At 43.3% G+C, this 20,205-nt stretch overlaps 1 protein-coding gene across 1 annotated transcript in view; it reads left to right on the top strand.

Annotated features, from left to right (window-relative positions):
* The window catches only part of CADPS (calcium dependent secretion activator), a gene marked incomplete at its 5' end in the record, with an annotated part of 468,533 nt that overhangs the window by 409,682 nt on the left and 38,646 nt on the right, over positions 1–20,205 (top strand). Inside the window, 2 exons of the mRNA XM_024746317.1 lie at positions 13,143–13,175; positions 19,724–19,831. Of these exons, the coding sequence (XP_024602085.1) occupies positions 13,143–13,175; positions 19,724–19,831 (141 nt within the window). The remainder of the gene's footprint in view (positions 1–13,142; positions 13,176–19,723; positions 19,832–20,205) is intronic.

Below are 20,205 nucleotides of genomic sequence, written 5' to 3'. Positions count from 1 at the left end.
GTGGGTTAATTACTAATAAATCACTTAGCCTTGTGCCAGCCAAATAATAGGCATGCAACCAGTGTTAAATCTCAGCAGCATTAAAACGGTAGGTTTGGAGGAGCCCTTGAGCCTTGCAGAAATCCTCTCTGGGAATGAAGTGTTGGGACAGAAATGAGGGAGAGTGGAAGGAAAAACAGGTCTACTTCAATCAGGCATCTGTTCGGAAGCCCCAGGGGGGTGAAGAGAGATGAGAACATACACTTCCTGGACCCAGTCTCGGAGCACAGTACCCTGAGCAACAGGAGACGAGAACAATTCTCCTTGTTAATGAGGCTGCAGCTCCTAATCAGCGCGTGGAACAGAACGCTTTTGCTTAATAGAGATCATTTCCCTGCCTCTTGCCCAACTCCCCAGCAGTGCCAGCAGCTCTTTGTTTAATGAAAGGTGGGGACTTTGAGTAGTGCGGTGGGATGGGCTGGAGGAGGTATTATTACCCTCATTACTATGATAATAGTTTAATCACAATCAATATTTATGAACATACACAGAAGCCGTGCAATCAACCAGCAGCCCTGCAACTCACGTTCTTGCTTAAGGATGCTTTCCAGGAAAGCCTGGGCTCTCTCCCACCTTTCCCTAGCCCCTCTGAAGCTCTACAGTGGTCCTCAGAGGTCATTTCAGAATATCAACGATGGTAACATCAGTCATTACATGTGAGGTCTTGTGGTAATCGGTGAATAAAATCATAATGTAACTCTTTTTGCTTTTCAAAGTACATCCATAGGCTATTGTCTGGATTTTATCTTCAGACTTTAGTAAATTATCTTGTGAAAAAGGTAGGGCAGGGTAGGAGAAGGCATAATGCAGTAGTGAATCCTTTGAAGTCAGATCCATTCGGGTTCAAATCCTAGTTCTACCCCTTCTTAGCTGTGTTCCCTGGGGGAAGAAACTTAACTTCTCTGAGACACAGTTCCTTCATTTGTAAAATGAGGAGACGAGTTCTTAAAAGAGTTAAATAAGTTAGTGTAAATCAGGCATTTAGTCATTGGTAAATGCATCCATATTTTTATATATGACTATATATCAGGTATTAATTATTTCTATGTTGTCTATGAGAAAACTAAACAATTGCTGTTCCAAAGTTCATATAGTCAGTCATTGCAGGAACAGTAATGAGAGTCCAGACTTAGAATCCAATATTCTCTATTATCTGAAAAAAAAAAACAAAACAAAACCCTGGTTTCATTTATAGGCAATTAAGAGAAATTTTATTTTAAAACATTTTGATGCTTAACTCTTTCAAATATGAATCACATTTTCAAAGCCAGAGATTATCTTTCTGAGCAATGACCATCTGATGACCCACCCATAAAAAATTTTTGGTATCACAGTTCCTACATCTGTAAAAACAGTATTTATAAAATCTGGCCCTCCTAAAAAGGAAAGCAAGGGAAGATGGCCTCACAGTGAATGTGCATCTTTGCCGCATGTACACGGTGCTGACACGGGCACAGCATTTCACAGTTGGCCTGAAACACCCTTGATCTTCAGCAAGCATCGAAAACATTTCAGCCCCTCTGGTGGCAGAGCTCTGGGAATCCGTCACACTGTCTGTGACTCCAGATCTACTTCAAGGGTTGTGTTTTTCAGAAATTGTTGGAAAGGGCTTTCACTGTAATTGTTACTTGGCCCCAGGCAAGAGCCACCGAGGTTTGCTCAACTGCTCACCTGCACACACAGTCCCAGTACATCCACCCACTGGCACATTCTGTCTCCCCCAAGCCGTCAGCCCCTTGGTTGGCACTTACCGTTTATTCCTCTTCCCAAGATGCACTTAGAGCATCCAGATTATGTATTGGGGAGCGGGAGGTGGTTTGCTACATCTTGCTTCTCAGAATCATGATTTCAGTCACGCAAAAACCTTGAAGAAGTTACCCTGGAGAAGATACATTCTTCCCGCAAATGCTCGAATGCTGAAAATTCTACCACTTGTTTTGTTCTTTTTGCAATAACTTTTTACGAAAGAAATATACATACGTGGTTAAAATGTGAACTAGTACAGAAACACAATAATTATTTTTTTAAAAAAGCAACAGTTCTCTGTCGCATCCCTTTCCATCCTCCATCCCTTACCCCAGAAGGGACCCTTGCGAACAAGTTTGCTTTTATCTTCCTAGCTCTAAGCACTGTTCTTATACTGCAGTTTCTAGGTTTATTGATCATAGAGATGATTTACCTCCCTGCTGTAGTACAATAGATACTCACTTTGCCCTCTCCGCTTTCCACCCCCCATCCTGTTACAGTTACGTCAGTATTACCAGTCACTTTACATAGTACCCATCCACCTTTAGTTCTTGTTTCATCCACAAGACGATGCTCTTGACACCCATGTCCTTTTCCTTCCCTTGCTGCTGCTTCCAGCTGATCTCTTGTTCTAACGTGGGAACTGAATGACACACCTCTTCACTCTTATCACTGAAAAATGTAATAACCTATATTTACGAATGTCTCTTGAGTCTAGACCAGTGCTGTCCAATAGAACTTTCTCTAGTGATGGAGATTTTCTATATCTGAACTGTCTAATACAGTAGCCACCAGCCACCTGTACTTGAAATGTGACTAGTTCAACTAAAAAGTTGGATTTTTAATCGCATTTTGTTTTCGTTTATTTAAATATAGTCACTTGTAGCTGTCCGATAGTGCCAGACCAAGCTTAATATACAAGCCTAACTACCTAAAGCAACTTGATTTTCCAGCAGAAATGATGCTAATAGCTGACACATAGTTCTTACTTACTATGCCCCAGGAACTATTCTAGAAATTCGCTTAGTAACCCAGCAACTCTATGAAGAGTGCTATTATCCCCATTTTATAGATGAGGAAAGTAAGGCATGGAAAAGTGAAGTCAATTGTCTAGTAAGTGTTGGATCTAGAATTTGGCCCTACACCAACCAACCCCAGAGTCTGTGCTCTCAACCATTTCCCTGCACTTCTTCTAATCCCCATGAGAAATGACCGCATCCTTTTTCGGGTATTTCCATTCTGCTGACGAATGCTGTGCTCGTGGTTCTCCCATGTTACTGGCCTGAGCGATGCTTATCATTGGAGCTATGTGCATTTAGATAGAACCCTGCCCATTCCATTTCTGCCACAAAAAGAGCATGGGGCTTCCCTGGCGGCGCAGTGGTTGAGAGTCCGCCTGCCGATGCGGGGGACACGGGTTCGTTCCCCGGTCTGGGAGGATCCCACATGCGCGGAGCGGCTAGGGCCGTGAGCCATGGCCGCTGAGCCTGCGCGTCCGGAGCCTGTGCTCCGCGACGGGAGAGGCTGCAAGAGTGAGAGGCCCGCGTACCGCAAAAAAAAAAGAGCATGAAAACTGGAGGTTGAGGGAAAATATGGGCAAACGTAGGCACTCAGGGCAAATGAGCTGATTTTGCCAGTAGAATAGAAAGGCTGTTCCTTTGGCGTGCAATTCCAACAGTAGTAATAGCAGCTAGCACGTACTGAGGACTTGCCATGTCCTTTATTCTGCCCCTGTATGTGTATCGTCTTCGTTAATCCTCACAACAGCACAGAGAGGTACAGATGATGAGGCTGCATCTCGAAGGTACTGGGAATATTAAAGGAGGTGGTTCATAAGAAACAGTGCAAACAGTGCCTGGCACAGGGTAAATGAGTAACACATGCTGCCTGTTGTAATCCTGATATTTCATCGCCAAGTCTACCCACTGGTCCCTGCTACATTGTCTGGTACCTGTGTGAATGGTCTTTACCTCTATTGTTTTTTCCTTTTCCCTGCCACTATAATTTTTCCTGGAGCCTCATTTCCAGAGCTCTTATTAATACTAAGATATTAATAGCCTTTTGTTTTACTGCTAGAGTATTTATAAACCTTTCAAGGTGTGGGAAGTGTTTCCTGTTCCACATTCTTCCTAGCACCTGCCTCATACACCATCTAAGAGTCGTATTTCTGGAAGGAATCAGGGAAAAACATTTAGCTCTGTGCCCTATTATAATAGGTAAGGACAGGAGGCCAACAGGTTAGACAAGTAGTCAGTCAACTAGCTAATGGTCATATTAAGATTAGAAATTTACATTTTATGATTCTTCCCCTACCCCCCACCCCAGTGGCTCCTCCTCTAGTCCAGAGGTCAGAAAATTTTTTTCTGGAAACAGGCAGATAGTAAGTATTTTTCACTTTACAAGCCTCATTAGTCTCTGTCACAGAGACTCAGCCTCCTCCCTTGTAGCGTGAAAGCAGCTATCGACAAGATGTAAATGAATAGGCATGACTGTGTTCCAATAAAACTTTATTGATGGACATGGAAATGTCAATTTCCTGTAATGTTCACATGTCAGGAAATGTGATTCTTCTTTCGATTTTCCTTCATTTAAAAATGTGAAAACCATTCTTAGCTCATGAGCCACACAAAAACAGGCAGCAGGCTAGATTTGACCCACAGGCCAGAGTTTGCCAAGCCTTTTTTCTAGTCTATAAACTATAGATGGGAACACACTTGGTACAGTCAACTCACAGGTGACGACAAGTGACTGAAACACTAGTAACAATATTAGGTAATACTTCCTGAGCTCTTACTAGGTACCAGACATTGCACTGAGCACTTAACATGATGTCAACCTGTTCAGCCTCACATGAACCTCCTAAAGAAGATATTGTTGTAACCCTCATTTTGCAGATGAGATTATAGAAGCTGTGGGAGCTTAAAATTTTTTCCTAAGTTCATCTAACTAGTAAGTGATGGAGCATAATTCCAACAAAGCTCTGTCTGACCCAAAGTCCCTGTACGTCCCACAAGCCGCCTCGCCTTCTCCCAGATCCCAGGTGATTATTAGGTAAGAAATAGCTTTAGAATGACACATCATTTTCACAATATCAGCAACTTGATGTCCTGAAAGGACTCTGCACTTAATAACCAGACCTGGGCTTGGACACTTACTGGTTTACCTCTAGAGATTTGCTTAACCTCTCTGAACCTCAGTGTCCTCATCTGTGAAGCGGGGATGGTGAAATGAGCCTTCTGATGTTCTACAGGAATGACTAATTGAGTTAGTGATACATGAGGTGTCTAGCTCAGTGCCCCATACATACATGCTCAGTAAATATCATTGAGAATCAGGTGAAAATCAGCTGGTCTCCTTTTATAGCCAGGAGACCCAGGAATGCCCAAATCCTGTCCTAGACCATCAGTGACCTCCCCACAGCATCCTCCAGGAAAATACATGCAATGGATAAAATTGGGGAAATAGGAGACCAAGTGACACCTTCTTGAATATCTTGGTTATCTATTGCTGCATAACACACTGTGGCAAAGTTAGTGGCTTAAAACGATCTGTTTATTTTGTGTACGATTTTGTGGGTCAGAAATCTGGGAAGAGCTTGGCTAGGGGATTCTTTGGTTCCATGTTGCACTGACAGGGGTCACTTGCTTGGCTGGACTGGGGCTGAATGTCTGATAGCTTGATGTGTCTCCATGTGCCTATTTCTCCCCCATATGGGGTCTCATCCAGATGAGCTTCTCCACGTGCCTTGGGCTTCCGATGGCATGGCAGTCTCGGCACAGCTGCACTTGGTGGCAGCTGGCTTTCAAGGGTGAAGAAGCAAAGCTGCTGGCCCTCTCCAAGATTAGGCTCAGGGCTGATATGGCGTCACCTCCATCATACTCTCTTAGTCACGGCAGTCACGGGCCAGCCCAGGCTCAAGGGGGATGGAGGAATAATAGACCCCACTTCTCAGTGGGAGTGGCATGCCCACACAGGGAGCAAAATAATAAGCTACCACATTGTGAGGTGGGCTTTGGGTCCATATTCCAATGCAGAGAACTCTGTGGAGCCCTGCTGGTCTCCAGGGGTCTCTTTGTTAAGAGCTGAGGCCTGAGGATCCAAGGAGAAATAGAATAGAGAGAGAATCCAGAGCACAACCTGATACAGGGCCAGCAAAGAAGAGAGGAAGTAAGATGGCCAGGCCTCTTACAGCAGGATTAGTCACAGACATCATGAAGCTTTCTAACCATGAAACAGAACCACATACCTCAGTGTGCAGATGTTTAAGGTTTAACAACCCCACCCACTAGCAAACATAGCCCAACCTGTGCCCTGGAACCTGAACTATCAAATCAGCCCCTTCGGACGTGAAAGGAAAAGAGAATATAAAAATAATAGGCAACATTTATTGAACACGTACTATGTGCCAGGCCCTGTGCAAAGGTTTTCACATACAGTGACTCATCTGATGCTTTGCATGCACTAAATGAATTTAATACAAGTCAAATGCTTAGAATAGCGTCCTGCACGTTTTAAGCCCTTAAGAAATCTCTTTTTTCTATTAATAATCTGTACAACCACCCCATGAGGAGGGAATATTGTCATTATCTCTATTTTCCAAGAAGGAAACTGACGCTTAGAGAAGTTAATTGCCCGGCCCACAACTGGTGGCTGATCAAACCAGATGCCAGCCCAGGTATCTGACTCCTGGCCTCGAGCTCTTACCTCTGTGCCGTACTCATACTGTAGGGACACAAGAGACCCTTTAAGCTCATCTCACAGAAGCAACAAAAGCCATTTCCTTTTGAATTGATAGTGCCCGGTCGCACTTTTCTTAAGTGATTCTTTAAGAGTGTCAGAGCTTGAATAACAGCTTCAAGAAAGCACTAGAAACCTTTATCCTGGGTACAGAGTAAAGGGTACCATGCTCAGAAGTTCATTCCGTCAACACATTTTTAAAATTTTTTTATTTTATATTGGAGTATAGTTGATTTACAATGCTGTGTTAGTTTCAGGTGTACAGCAAAGTGATTTAGTTATACATATGCATATATCTATTCTTTTTCAGATTCTTTTCCCATATAGGCCGTAACAGAGTGTCGAGTGGAGTTCCCTGTACTCTGCAGTAGGTCCTCGTTGATTCTCTCTTTTATATATGGTAGTCAACACATTTTTATTGAGCCCCTACTATATACCAGGCAGTGGAGATAGTGAGGAGAGAAAAAGAAGTTCTTATTCCTCATAGAGCCTACATTCTAGACATAAGGCTGGTGATAGATGATAAAATTCAACTAATAAAATCATTTTACTGATGATGGTGGTACGAAGTAGCATGTTGACATACCAAACTGCCTTAACTCTCAAAAAAAAAAAAAGAAAGAAAAAATCCAGATCTCTAAGATCACCTGGGTTAGGGAAGTGGAGAAGGAAGCAAAATAGCCTCATGCTCCTTGCAGCAGAAATTTCACAAGCCAGACACTCAAGTAAATGTTACCGGCCCCTTGAAAGAGTGGTGTGGTCGGCAGTTTGTAGGCAAAGACAGAGAAATCAGCTCCAAGTTCTTGTGAAGTCAAACAGGCAGGGGTGGCGTCAGCTTGTGCAGAGAATAAATCATTTGCTTGGTTAGGTTTTGTCTTTTTTTTTTTTTTTTAAGAGACCACCGGGAGAAAGGAGAGCTCAGGCAGCCACTAATGCAGTGGTATCTGTTCAGACTTCTTTTTTCTTCCATCTTTGCGTCTTACCCACCAGATTTCTGTTTGCAAAGAGGGCCTAATCCACTTTTTTTTTCTTGTCCGTGCATTGATTTAATAGTAACAAACCCTGAGGTCCTCGTGGTCTGCACCTGGGTTGCTTTTTCCCCTAATGAAGCAAGAGAAGTGGTTTAAGCCCCCGCCGTGCTCCCTATCAAAGCTACACAGTGATTAACTCAGGTCCCCTTATTAGGACCAGGCAGAAGAAAATCCCTTAGTCATCAGCATTGTGAAAATCCTGGAATGGTGAGTGTTCAATGAAAAGATTACCTTTGGGCACCTGAAAAATAATGGAGGAGCTCAATAGAGTAACCATTAAGGCTGTCTACACACGCTAAGTCAGGTGGAGGGTCGAGGTAATTAGCTGGGACATTCAAAGCCAGAGAAACTGTGTTGGACCTTCTGCCCTGACTGAGTCGGTGCAGATAATTATTCAAATCTCTCAGACATTTTTCCTGGAGAAGCCATTTTAGGTTGTGTCTACACACACAAAGAAACAAGACTTGAATATGACTGGTTTGATAGGTTGTTTTTTTTTTTTTTTACCGAATAATAGGGAGCTTAAGGGATGGGAGGTTCAAAGCTATAACTTATTAGCTGTGTGGCTTTAAGCCAAATTGCTTCCTTTCTGTTAGCCTCAGTTTTGTCAACTGTAAAATGGGGCTATTAATAGGACCCTTTTCCAGAGGTCGTTGTGAGGATTAAATATAACATATACAATCTTCCTAACTCATCTCCTGGCAACGGTCGAAAGCACTCAAGAAATGTAACTTACAGTTATGAATTGTTGGATGGACATGACTTATTCTGGGTGTTTAGAGAGATTGTGCATTAAGACATCATCCAAGGAAGGCACTAGAAATCAAGAAACAATTGCCTTTACCTACAGTCCCTAGTGCAGTGCCCTGGACCTAAGACTCGGTCTTTGCTGCAGGCCTATGAAAACGTGAACAGGTTGCTCACTGACAGCTCATCTTCCCACCTTCACCCTTGGTCTCCATCAGACTCTTCTAGTTTGTGTCTCTTTTTCAAACCTGCCTTCCCAGAACTGGCTCTGTCTGGTCGAGGGGTGGGGGTGGGGTGTTCATGGATACTGCTAGAGAAGGGACATTCTTTGTCCCACCAGAGGGGGTGGTGAGAAAGCAGGGAGATCAGGAAGTTACAGTTCTTGTCTCTCCCTTGAGGGCAGTTGAGTCCCTGCAGAAAAAGGACGCCAGACCAGGTGTCTGGGGCAAACGCCTCTCCCGCAGCCTTCTCTCCTATGCCCCGGGACGTTTGGCTTTGTACCAGAGAGAAGTAGGGATGTGCGATTGACTATACAGAGCACCCTGGCTTGGGGAACTGCCCTCTCACTCATGCCCCGGCTTGGGCAGCCTGAGGGAGGGAGCAGAGGTCTTTGCTGCTGCCTCAGTGTTCTGGAGAGAAGTCCAGTGCGTACGGTGTTCATGGAATTGGCAGGAAGTTTGCCAGACTGAAGACCAGCTCAGATGCCTCCTGGTAACCTGAGGAGATCCCAGCATCCTTTTCATGGCAAGAAATTGCCCGTGGGCTCCGCCAAGCTAAGGAGCAGAGGCTTTATCTACACCAGGAAGCCGATATTGCCAGTAAGAAGAGGTACATTTATTAGCTTTTACCATGTCCCCAGCTCTGTTCTGTACCCTTGGATGGATTGCCTCATTCAATCCTCTCCATATTCCTTTGAGAAACATTGTAATTGTCCCATTTGCAGAGGAGGCTCAGAAGTTAACTCGGTCAAAGTCACCAAGCTAGAAAATGGCAAAGCCCGACTTCTAACCCTGCCAATCCTCAGCCCAACCTTTTAGCCACTTCACCAAGAAGAGTTCTTTTAAAGTTAAAAAAGAAATGAAAATTACACACAAACCCACACACTTTTGACAGCCCTTGATGGGAAAAAACGCATAATGACAAAATTTTATAAAACAGGTTGTGCTTTTAAAGAAATCTGTATTTTATTCATCAAAACAACATGTATATGTAATGGGAAATAGTCTTGCGTAGATTACAAGGTCTGTTGTTTATTTGATCTAGACATAGTGTCTGGTGTGCGCTTGGACTTTCTGACCCTTGGCAATAATTCCAAACCCTTAGTGGGTTGGGAGGATCTGGCCCTTCCTCTCTACTTAGAGTATAGCTGGCCAAAAACATGGTCAGTCCTATGGATACTTCAAAGAAACGTGATGCTTAAAAAGGTAGCACTGTTGACATTAGGCAGGAGAGGGTTCTAGGGACCAGAGTTCTGATCCTGGTTCTGCTGTCAGTTTATTCACTCTGCTATATCCCAACATGTATACTGTAAAAAAAAAAAAAAAAAAAAAACAGAACTGATGACAGCTTTCTACCTCTTACGGAGGTGAACAACAGAGACCAGGAAGCAGCCTTACAGGTCACCTCTCGCATAAGGAAAGTCTCACATCGGAGCATCCTATATACCTCCTGCTTGAGCTCCTCCGGCAAAGAGGGTTTTTTTTGGTTTCTTTTTTCCAGCAAGGAGTTCTTGATCACCAGAGATAGCCAGTGCCTGGCTAGACTGAGATAGCTGTTCGCACCTTCTTCTGGGGCCCCGTCATGTTACTCATTCATCCTGATTCTGTGCTCTAGAACCACCGTGACGAAGTTTAACCCTTCAACATTGAAGGTTCTTGATTAAGCACGTGAAAGTTTTCATTTCGTTTGCCGTTAGCCCTTCCTCTTCCAGGCAAGATGCCTTCTCCTTTACTTTTCTTGTAGAAGACACTTCCAGACTGCCCTGTATCCTCAACATCTTTCTTCAAGTTCAATGGCCAGGACCGAAAAATGATACAATCCTCATAGGACCACAGTTTACTCTGAGCTGTTTTTCCCTGTTTTTATGGGATGGGAGAAAGATCAATAAGGCTAAATGCAAGTCAGCAGTTACCAGATTTAAAAAAAGACCAACAAACTGAAGGCTAGTGCGTGTAGGAGAGGGGATGGTTTCCGTCATGACATAGAGCTTGCCTTATCTTCCCAAACTGCTTTGAAAGGAATAGACTTCGGCTGGTGTCATTTTCTGGGTTGAAACTGCATGTTGGTGGTAAGAGTGGGTGTGTTTAAAGGTTGATCATTTCAGCTGTAGCAAAACTCCTACCAACTGCCAAGCACTAAGTCTACAGAGGGAAGGAGGCAATTTGTAGCTGAGAAGAATTGTTTTGTCAGCACCTGCCCTGACCACTGATGCTTAAATTCCTCATACTTTCTACCACTGGTGAAAAGGCCAGGAGTTCAAAAGGAAAAAGTGGGGCTCGGGAGACCCTCATGTGAGTCCACGCTTCTCTGTCTTCTGGCTCAGATCATGATGAAATAAATTCTGTGGGTTTTAGTGTTCTCAATAGTGAATAGATAAACAATTAATAGCCACCCTTTTGCAGGGTGGCTTAGAGAAGAAACAGTACGTGAAAGTGCTTTGCAAAGTGCAAAACATCATACAAATGTTATATATTAATGTACATAGAGGAGATTTGAAAGGAAAGCCACCTTCTTGCGCAAACGAAATTCTAGAACAGGAATAAAGAGGAAAGATTTCGGGTTGAGAATCATTTAGTAAAATGTTATTTAGGCAAATTCTGGAAAGCTTTCCTCATACCCCCCCTTAATGGCCTGGAGTGGTTTCCTTCACTCACCAAGCTTTGCAAGCATCCAGCTTTATATGCAACACTGTTGGCCTTCAGACTAACTCAGGCAGTGGCTTCTCAATCTGGTCTGTTTATTCCTCAACCATCCTGAAGCCGACACTGGTCACTAGCTGCTTCTCCTTCCTTCTACAAATTTTCCCTGAGTACCCTTTCTAAGCCGGGTAACAAGTGAGTCACTGGGGAGACAGCTAGGGACAAGACATGACATTCTGTGGGAGACAGACATGGCACCAAAATTACTGAATTGCAATTGGAATCCGTGCTGCAAAGGGAAAAAATGTAGGGTTCTGAGAGATTCTGTAACTGGAGACTCTAGGAATCATCTTGGGTGCTGGCGATGATTCCAGGAGATAGAATGCATTGTCCTCTCAATAATTAACTAATTGATGTGTGTTCCGCCCTTTAAAGTTTATGAAACACTTTCCCGTACATTTTGTCACTTGATCACGCTCTCAGCCGTACAGAGTCCACAGTGGTATCACCTTGTTCTAGAAATCGAGAAATCCAGGCGAAGAGACTCGAAGTGATGATCCCAAGGTCAACTAGTTCTATCACTTACAAAACTTTTGACTCTAAATCCTGGATTCTTTCCACCCCACCCATTTGCTCACTGACTTTTTTCTTGAGATGTGACATTTTGAAAAGTGGCTTTGAGAAAATTGCAACAGGGAGAAACACTCCCCTGGATACTTTCCTGGGAGACATGGGGGTAGAGGTAGTGACTCCCAATACTGGTCTCAGCCAGGTGGCAAGAGGCAGCCCACCTGAGATGCGAAAAGACATCCTAAGTGCTGGGTGTGCACCGCAGTCTCGGTACTTGCCGACAAAACTGAAAACGCTCCTCTGATCCCTAATGTAGCCCCTCGGTCTTACCTGTGCTAAGTGGAACGTGTGTGACCCGAGTCAAAATGAAACGCATAGAATATCAGACATCCTCCTCAGCTTCTGTTCCTCAAACCCAGCTGTTCATTGACTTCTCACAGGACCCAGAGCCCCGCCAGATCTGCTTGTGAATCGATCCTCTCAGCCCCCATTTATTCTGTGCTTGCTGTGTCCCAGGACTCTGTGTGTATTCACCCTTGTGTCGACCTGCTGCAACAGTTACCTAATGGTATCTGCATTTTGCAGATGAGGTAACTGAGGCTCAGAGAGAAGTCACTTGTCCAAGGTCACACAGCTTGTAAGTCGTAGAGCTTGGATTTGAACCCAGATCTGACTCCAAATTCCATGCTCTCAAACACTGTATGTACTCTACCACACTCCCTCCACCAGAACTGAGAATAAATGTCATACCCTCTTCCTGCACTTCCCTTCTGGGTTTTTTATTATTTAAAACCAGGAGACATAACAACAGCCTTGGGACAGTTTTGAACGGCTCTGGTACCCTCCCAACCCCCTCCCACAGGCACCCATCTCCCTCTGGGTTAAGGGTGCCCACCCGCTACATCCCCTTCTCTAGAAGAGAGTTACTGGAAAGTGAGAACTCAAAGATTCAATTAGGACAAACCTATAGCCAGATTATACAAAGACCCCAAGGTACAAGAAGTGACAGTGGACTTAACTGCTTTTCTAGACTGGTGAGCCCTCCACTCAATGGTCTGGGTTTAGCTACAGTCAGTTTTCTCCCTTTGGAAGGGAGGGAGGAAAATGCAGATCTCCCACACCAACTACAGAATCTCAGTAAAAATGTTGCTGTCTTTTTCTCTTTCCTTCTCCCTCCCTCCCTCCCTCCCTCTCTCTCCTCTCCCTCTCTCTCTTTCTCTCCAAAGCAGTGGGTCTGGCTTGCAGGGTAAAAAAAATTAGCAAACAGATTTTATTTTTTTAGTACCTTTCTGTGTTTCCTGGTCAGCTCCGTCTGCCAGCATATTGTTTTAACTCTGATGGTGATACAGCATTGAGCTGTGAACAATTAAACATAAACACCACCCTCACTTCCATCCTCTTCTTTCCTCCTTAGGTGAAGGCAGCTTCCAAATATGTGGATGTACCTGTGAGTATTTGAAAAATGTTTTTGTGGGTGTTTTGGGCTTTCGTGAGAATTTTGATGGTGCTCTTTTCATTAGTTGCCACTAAACTGTATAGTCAAAAGGAAGCGAAGAATATTTCACAGTAAAATTGTTTTGAGACGAGAAGAGGGTAGGAAACTGTAGTTTCCTTCAACAGGAAAAAGAGATCCTATTTTGAGGGTAAACCCAGTTCACTTTCATTTCCATGTTCATTGGTTTCTCTGGTATATTTCATTCTGTTATCATCCAGCTCCCTTCCCCTCCTGCCTGCACACCTTGGGAGCAGGGCCTTAGGCAGAAATTTGCACAAGGGTGCCAGTAATTTTTTAAAACAAATAAATTGGGAATTTGTTCATTTTGGGGTCAATTCTGCAATTGTTTTAAGGGAAACTTACAAAGCTGCTTATAATTAGTGCAGACCGCGTTAATGAAGGGCACTCTCCAAGTTCACAGATAAAGCACTCAAAGTTGCCCAGAATTTACATTTAAATTGAGGTTAAGTTCTACACATGAATGCTAGAGTGTGGGATTACCTGTGATAAATCAGGATACATTTATAGACAGACTTTGCCCTGCCTATTAGCAAAATAGAATTGGAGAGATTTAAATATATTCCAGTGAAGGAGAAAAGAAAATGATTCTGTTTCTCCATTTCTAACAAAAGAGGTGTGAGTCTATTATAAAATATTAAATTTAGAGAGCTTATCTCAACAGCCACCAACGGGCTTGTACTGAGGGTTTCTCATTCTGAACGTGATTAAGTACCCTCCTTGTTCAAATACTTATTTGTTAAAATTTGTTTTTTTTCTAAAAGGATTTATATTAACATTTAAATTCATTTCCCCAGGAAGCTAAGTGTGTCATGGTTTATTGGCTTATTTCTCAAAGGATGGCAAAATGGAAAATTGGAGTGAGTTTAGCATACATTTTGTTTGTTTAATGAAAGAATGTACAATCAATAATTATGCTTTCAATTTATATAATACTTCTCACTGGGGGACCTCCGACTCCTTCACCTAGATAGTCCTTATAATAGAGAAGAGAAAAAGGTCACATACCTGGAGCAAGGAGAGAAGTTAAGTGATTTATCTTCCCAAGCCCCAAAGTAGAAACTTTCAGTTCACAGGGAGCAAACTACTCAAATTCTCTGAGCTGGTTCTCCATCCTTAAAATAAAGATAATAATACCCACGTCACAGACTTGCTGTGCAGATGATATGGTCCATATCTGGGATGCTCAGCACTGTACCTGGCACTCACTAGATATTTCAGCAGCAGCAGCAAGGCCCTTGGGTTGAGGGAGGGGCGAGGGAATGCTCTGCTCTATTCCACGGGGTCGGAGGGGGGGGTGGGGGGGGCGGTGAATTTGCTGACATCCACCCTGGCCTGCACTGGGCTTCAACAGTAATAGAAATGGAAATTCTAGTCCTCAACCGGAAGATCTGGTAGCTGAAGTCTGTTTTCTCTTATACCTCAAAGCAGAGGGGAGATCTCACCAGTGAGATATAAACAGGCAACCGGGTAGGCAAAACCCAAATACTTGGGGAAAAAAATGATCTGGCTGAAATTCTTGAGGAGGTCAGATTATTTGGGGTAGGTCAGAAAGTCAAGTATCGGCAATGTTCATTGGTTCAACCTACTTCCTGCCAGCCAGGCTCAGACTTATTGTAAAGATGAGGAAAAAATGGACTCTACGTCAAGGTGAAAGGGAACAAAAATCAATGAGCCAAGTGTCGGCCCTCCAGGGAGGCAGAAGAAAAGGATGCAGCATGTCCCCAAATGGGGTGCATTTCCCACCGATGATACACAATACCATAGAAACAGAAACAGCCGCCAAGCCTTACAAGGCAGCCACTGTGTGCCAGGCGCCGTTCAGAGTACTTTACGCTTAACCTTCACAACAGTCCCACTTTAAGGTGAGGATACTGTGGCACAGAGAGGTTGACTTGCTGAGGATCCCGCAGGTGATAAGAAGCAGAGCTGAGACTTAAACCATGCTCTTAAACACTACCTCATTTGCAAGATGATTTCCTTTAGTGCACGGAGAAGCATCTCTGTTTGGATAACTGAGAAGTTATTTTAGTGAGTATTAGAAAAAATACGATCGGCACATCAAATGTGCTCTCTCACCATGATTTCACCACTTAGTACAGCTTGGGACAAAGCTAAACTTTAAAATTAAGTTCGTTAAAGTATTTTTTGTAACAGACGGTGTTATAATAAGTTTTAACAAATAAACAGTTTTCTAGAAAATGATCGTACAATATACACAGGTACTACCTGTACATTGTTCACATAGAGTAAATAGTCATCGTTTACGTCTCAGAACAACCCTATGGATGAAGGGAGTAATATGATCTTCCTGTGTCACAGCTGAGGAAACTGAGGCGCAGGGAGGTTAAGTGGCTGTCAAGGTCACCTGTCGAGTAAATGGGAGCGTGAAGACTCACGTGCTCGCAGTCTGATACATAGAGCCTGCTAGCACTGGCTCCCAAAAGTCAATTGCGTGCATTTCTCTCCAACTCTGCCTTCAGTGAGGGCACTTTGGTAGCTCAGACTCAGCCATGGAGGGAGTATTTACACCACAGAAACTGGCGAGCACTACAGATCAAGGTTTGCTGTTTTGTTTCATTGTTTTTGTTTTGAAGAGTCAGTTGACCAGCTCACCAGCAAATATCACCTATTAAATCAGTGGTCCCCAAACCAGAATGTGCAAGGGTTTTTTGGTTTGTTTTTGTGGGGGTTTTTTTTAATAGAGATTCCCAGCCCCTTGCCTCCAGAGATTCTGATTCAGTCGTTCTGGGGGTAAAGCCTGGAAATCTCTTTCTAGAACAGCTCTCCACCTGATTCTGATAGATGGTGCACGTTTGGGAACCAGTGATTCCGGACCTTGGTGTTGTATATTGGAAACATCTGGGGAGGTTTTACGAGGAGTAGCCTGAGGTTGCTTGCCAACTTAAAGTAGAATCTCTGGGTATGGGGTCTAGACATCAGTTTTGTTTGTGTGTTTGGTTCTTGTTATTTAGGCATCAGGTTTTTTCTTTAAAGCTTCCCACATCCTTCTCATTTGCAGCCAGGTTTAAGAACCATTGGATAAAATCACCTTTCAAGTTTCTTCTAGCTCTGAAGACTGAGTTGACCTCTGTTGCCCTGTGAGGTTTTTAGCACACGGTTTATTGGTTTAGTTCCTTGTGGGGACTAGTATTTAGTTACCTCAGAGGTTTGTCTCTTAATTCTCGACACTAAGAGAGAGAAGCGCTGTTACCGGGTCATTCAAAACATTGCATAATCCCCAAAGCATATCTCTTTGTCTTAGATGGAGTGTTCGACCCTTCAGTTCAGAGCAGATTTGCATTCCTAATTAGGGCTTGCTTAAGATGCTGAAAATTTGAATTTGTTTTCCTCCAGCTCAGCAATATCCTGGGAGGAGCAAGCTACAGTTAAAATGTCCTGTTTCTTCCAAGCCACCAAGTGGCTTCTTCACAAACAATGTCTTCCACACATGGATGGAGTTAACTAGACAGACATTTATATAGTCGTTGTTTGTTTAATTATTTTCTAACGTCTACGTCCTATGCCGTCAGTCTGTCCAAGCCGCACTTAAAATAAACAGTGGAATTGTGAGAGATTAAACACCGTCACCTGAAGTCTTTCCCGTGGTGACTAGATAGCCATGTGGTATAAAGCTTCATTTACCTAATAGCATCAGTTGTTTACTCAAGAATATTTTCCATCTACAGCTACAAGTTAGCTTGTTGGTCGGTGGACAGTTTTTATTTTAACCATTTTGGTTGAAAACTTGCTTAGAATGCATTGCACAGCCTTCCCTGCCTTTTTCGATAGGGAACTGACAGTCCTTGAACGTTTTCCCTGTGATCAAGGATCACCATTGTGACTGTGTCTTTCCCCAGTGGCCCCGCTCCCCTGAGGACCTCTCAAGGTATAGGGGCGTCTGCCCTTCATAGCCCCAAACCTCAGGGGATGCTGAATATACATGTCTGGTGCTCCAGTTCGGCAGCCTTCTCCCTCAAGCTCAGGGTATCTCAAAAAGTGAGAGCTTTAATCAACACACCTGTTTCAGATAAGTCCCCTCATCCCCCCTTCCTGGTCCCCCAAAGGATGGAAAACAGACCTGTTAAAACTGGACGTAAAGCTGGTTAAAATGGAAGATGGTTGTGAGTGGGGAACCAGAGGACTCTGAGAAAACACATTTCCACGCAGAGACTTTGTCATTTTTATTTTGACGTTGGTTTCTCTGAAGCCCTTTCTTTCTTCTTGGTTCCAAAGTAGGTTCCAAAGGTAGGTAAGGTCATGAAGTGATAAGTCGTGTGGGGGAGGAAAGAATCATAGTGGCTCATGTTTGTGTAGCAATTTATGACCTTTGAGGCATTTTAACTTCCATTATTTTAGCTGACGATCACAACAATCCTTGAAGGTAAGTAGGGGAGCTATTATTAATCCCATTTTACAGGTGGTATAACCAAGGCCCAGAGAAATTGAAATGATTTTCACAGGCTTCAATGTGTGGGGGATCCAATAAAAACCCATGTAGTGTGACTGAGGAGTCTAAAAAAGGAGGTGGGACAGGGGCTTATTCATTCATGATTTTGTTCATTTGGCAAATATTTACTGAGCACCTACTATGTGCCAGTCCTCATTTATATGCTGAGGACACAGTAGAAAATAGAGCAAATATAGTCCCTGTATTCATGGAGCTTATGTGCTAGTGGGAGAAGACAATAAACAAATAAATATATAATACATTGTCAGGTATTGGTGAGTGCTATGAAGAAAAAAGAGTCAAAAGATAGATTCACCTGGGTGAGCTGAACCGCACTGATGTTTTTTCCAAGGTTTTTAAAACATACATGAAATGTCCCTTTGAGGACAGTAATTTAGTGAAAAGAGAAGGAGTGGTGAAAATAACCATTATTGTAGATCACTGTTGTGGTTACAAACAGGTCTGCTGAATTTGGCTTTGAATCTCAGCTCTAAGATGGCTGCATGTGTCCAGGAAAGGGTTATATCTGCCACAAGCATCACCAGGGAAGAAATGGAAACAATAATAATGTTTCTCAAGTGCCCCAAGTAGGGGTCCCCATTCCCACTGAGAACGCCCTGTGATGTGTGGCTGCCGAAGGGAGAGGAGAAGAGAGGTGCCAGTTTAGAACTGATAGCGATCACTTGCATCTCATTGGAGAACCTCTGTTGTTTCGTATCATAAAACTGCAACAATTATAGGACCATCACACAACCTGAAAATTGCTTGAAAGTGTAACAGTTGACTACTGTGGCTTTGAGTTGTCCTCATTGTTTTTCAAATTAATACCTTGTCATTGTTTCAGCAGGTGTTAAGAAATGTTACTAGCATCCCAGGGGCCAAGCATTGGCCCTTTGCTTGATAATTGTTTGCTTTGTATCAGGAAAAAAAAAAAAAATACAGTCCTACTGTTTCCAAACCTTCCTCATTTTCACCCTGGAAATTACACAGAAGTGTTAACTAACTTCAATTTGCAGTGCCTGACAGTCACGTCTTGTAGAGAAACGATACTTTGTGATCTAAGGTAAACCACAGTAATGAAAACTAATCTTTTTAGTTATCAGCAAACATACATACCCACTGTGGAAATTTAAGGGGTTTGTGGCAGCTCTCCTAATGACCCATATTACAGTGTTTTAATAGGTTTCTTCTGAGATAACTTTGATTGCAACAGCTCAAGCAGTGTGCATTCTTAGTTTCTTTTTTTTCCTTACAATAAATCGTTTTGTAACTACTGGATGAACCACCTGCTTACCTTTCCAGAAAATCTAATTTATTTTAAAAATCAAATCCTTCCCCCTCTCCATCTTTTTTGAATCATTGGACTCCAAGGCTGTACCTTGGACTCTAAGGGAAGCAAAGACCACTGGTTAATGTCTCCTGTGAGTAAACTGATAAGGAAATACTTACCACATACTCAGGTTAAACTACCCCCCGAAAATATGACTTGCATAGGAAGGGATAGAGATTTAAATACAATTTCTTGACTTGGCACTTCCTCAATTTTTTAAAGAGGGGATCGGGGAAGGCTGTCACTCTTCTAATATTATATTAAGGACAGACAGTGGAAGGCAGTATGTTTGAGTATTTTTCAATGGAGGTTTCAATCCAAAGAAAATCCAGAGAATGTCTCTGGGTTATCTGGTGAAGATTTATCCATCAGAGTATCTTTGCCAGAAAAAAAAAATTGATAGTAGAAAAAAAATAATAAACTATACAACCCTGTAATCCCAACTCCCTTCTTGCCAGGTTGGATTTCTGGAAAGAGCAGGAGGTTTGAATATCAGTTTCAGTTCCTAGAATTTCAGAGCAGGCTGTGGATAGCGATACTGTATACTATGGACAGCTTCCAGCCCCAGTGGATAGCCTCAAACTCCAGCCAAAGCTCTGGGGGTGCACAGCAGGGTGAGGTGGGGAGAGTAAAATGCATGGGTCATCGAGAAAGGGTCACTGTCCGAGAAGTCCGTTTTCACGTTCTCCTGTTTCTTTGCAGAAACCCGGGATGGACGTGGCCGATGCCTACGTGACTTTCGTCCGTCACTCTCAGGATGCCCTTCGTGATAAGGTCAATGAGGAGATGTATATAGAAAGGTTATTTGATGTAAGTAAGTGCCTTCTCCTCCTTGGAAGCCAAGGAGGAGACCCTCCAAAATGTGACAAAATAAGAGACAGGAGGATAAGTCACATTTTGAGAAAATGGATTGGTCCTGATGCAAACAAAATCTTTTCCTCCCCGTCTGCCTTAGGCTCTTATCTGTCGTGTGTCTGTTCCCCAACCCACCCTGGCGTGGCTGTGTCTCAGTCCCAATCTGTGTGATACGTAGGATGGCACAGCCTTGCGCAAACAGGCTCATCCCTGCACGAAGCTTGTGAGGCGGCAGCTTCGTCTCACTGGCAAAGACCTTCCTCGGTCATGGTTCCCCTCCTTGCAATCTGGCCCTGCTGTAGGGAGGTGTTCCCTGCCTTCCAGGAGGC

This window comes from Neophocaena asiaeorientalis, unplaced genomic scaffold (assembly GCF_003031525.2).
Source record: "Neophocaena asiaeorientalis asiaeorientalis breed wild unplaced genomic scaffold, Neophocaena_asiaeorientalis_V1.1 scaffold251, whole genome shotgun sequence".
Taxonomy (NCBI): domain Eukaryota; kingdom Metazoa; phylum Chordata; class Mammalia; order Artiodactyla; family Phocoenidae; genus Neophocaena; species Neophocaena asiaeorientalis.
This window is presented reverse-complemented; position numbering and strand designations above follow the sequence as displayed.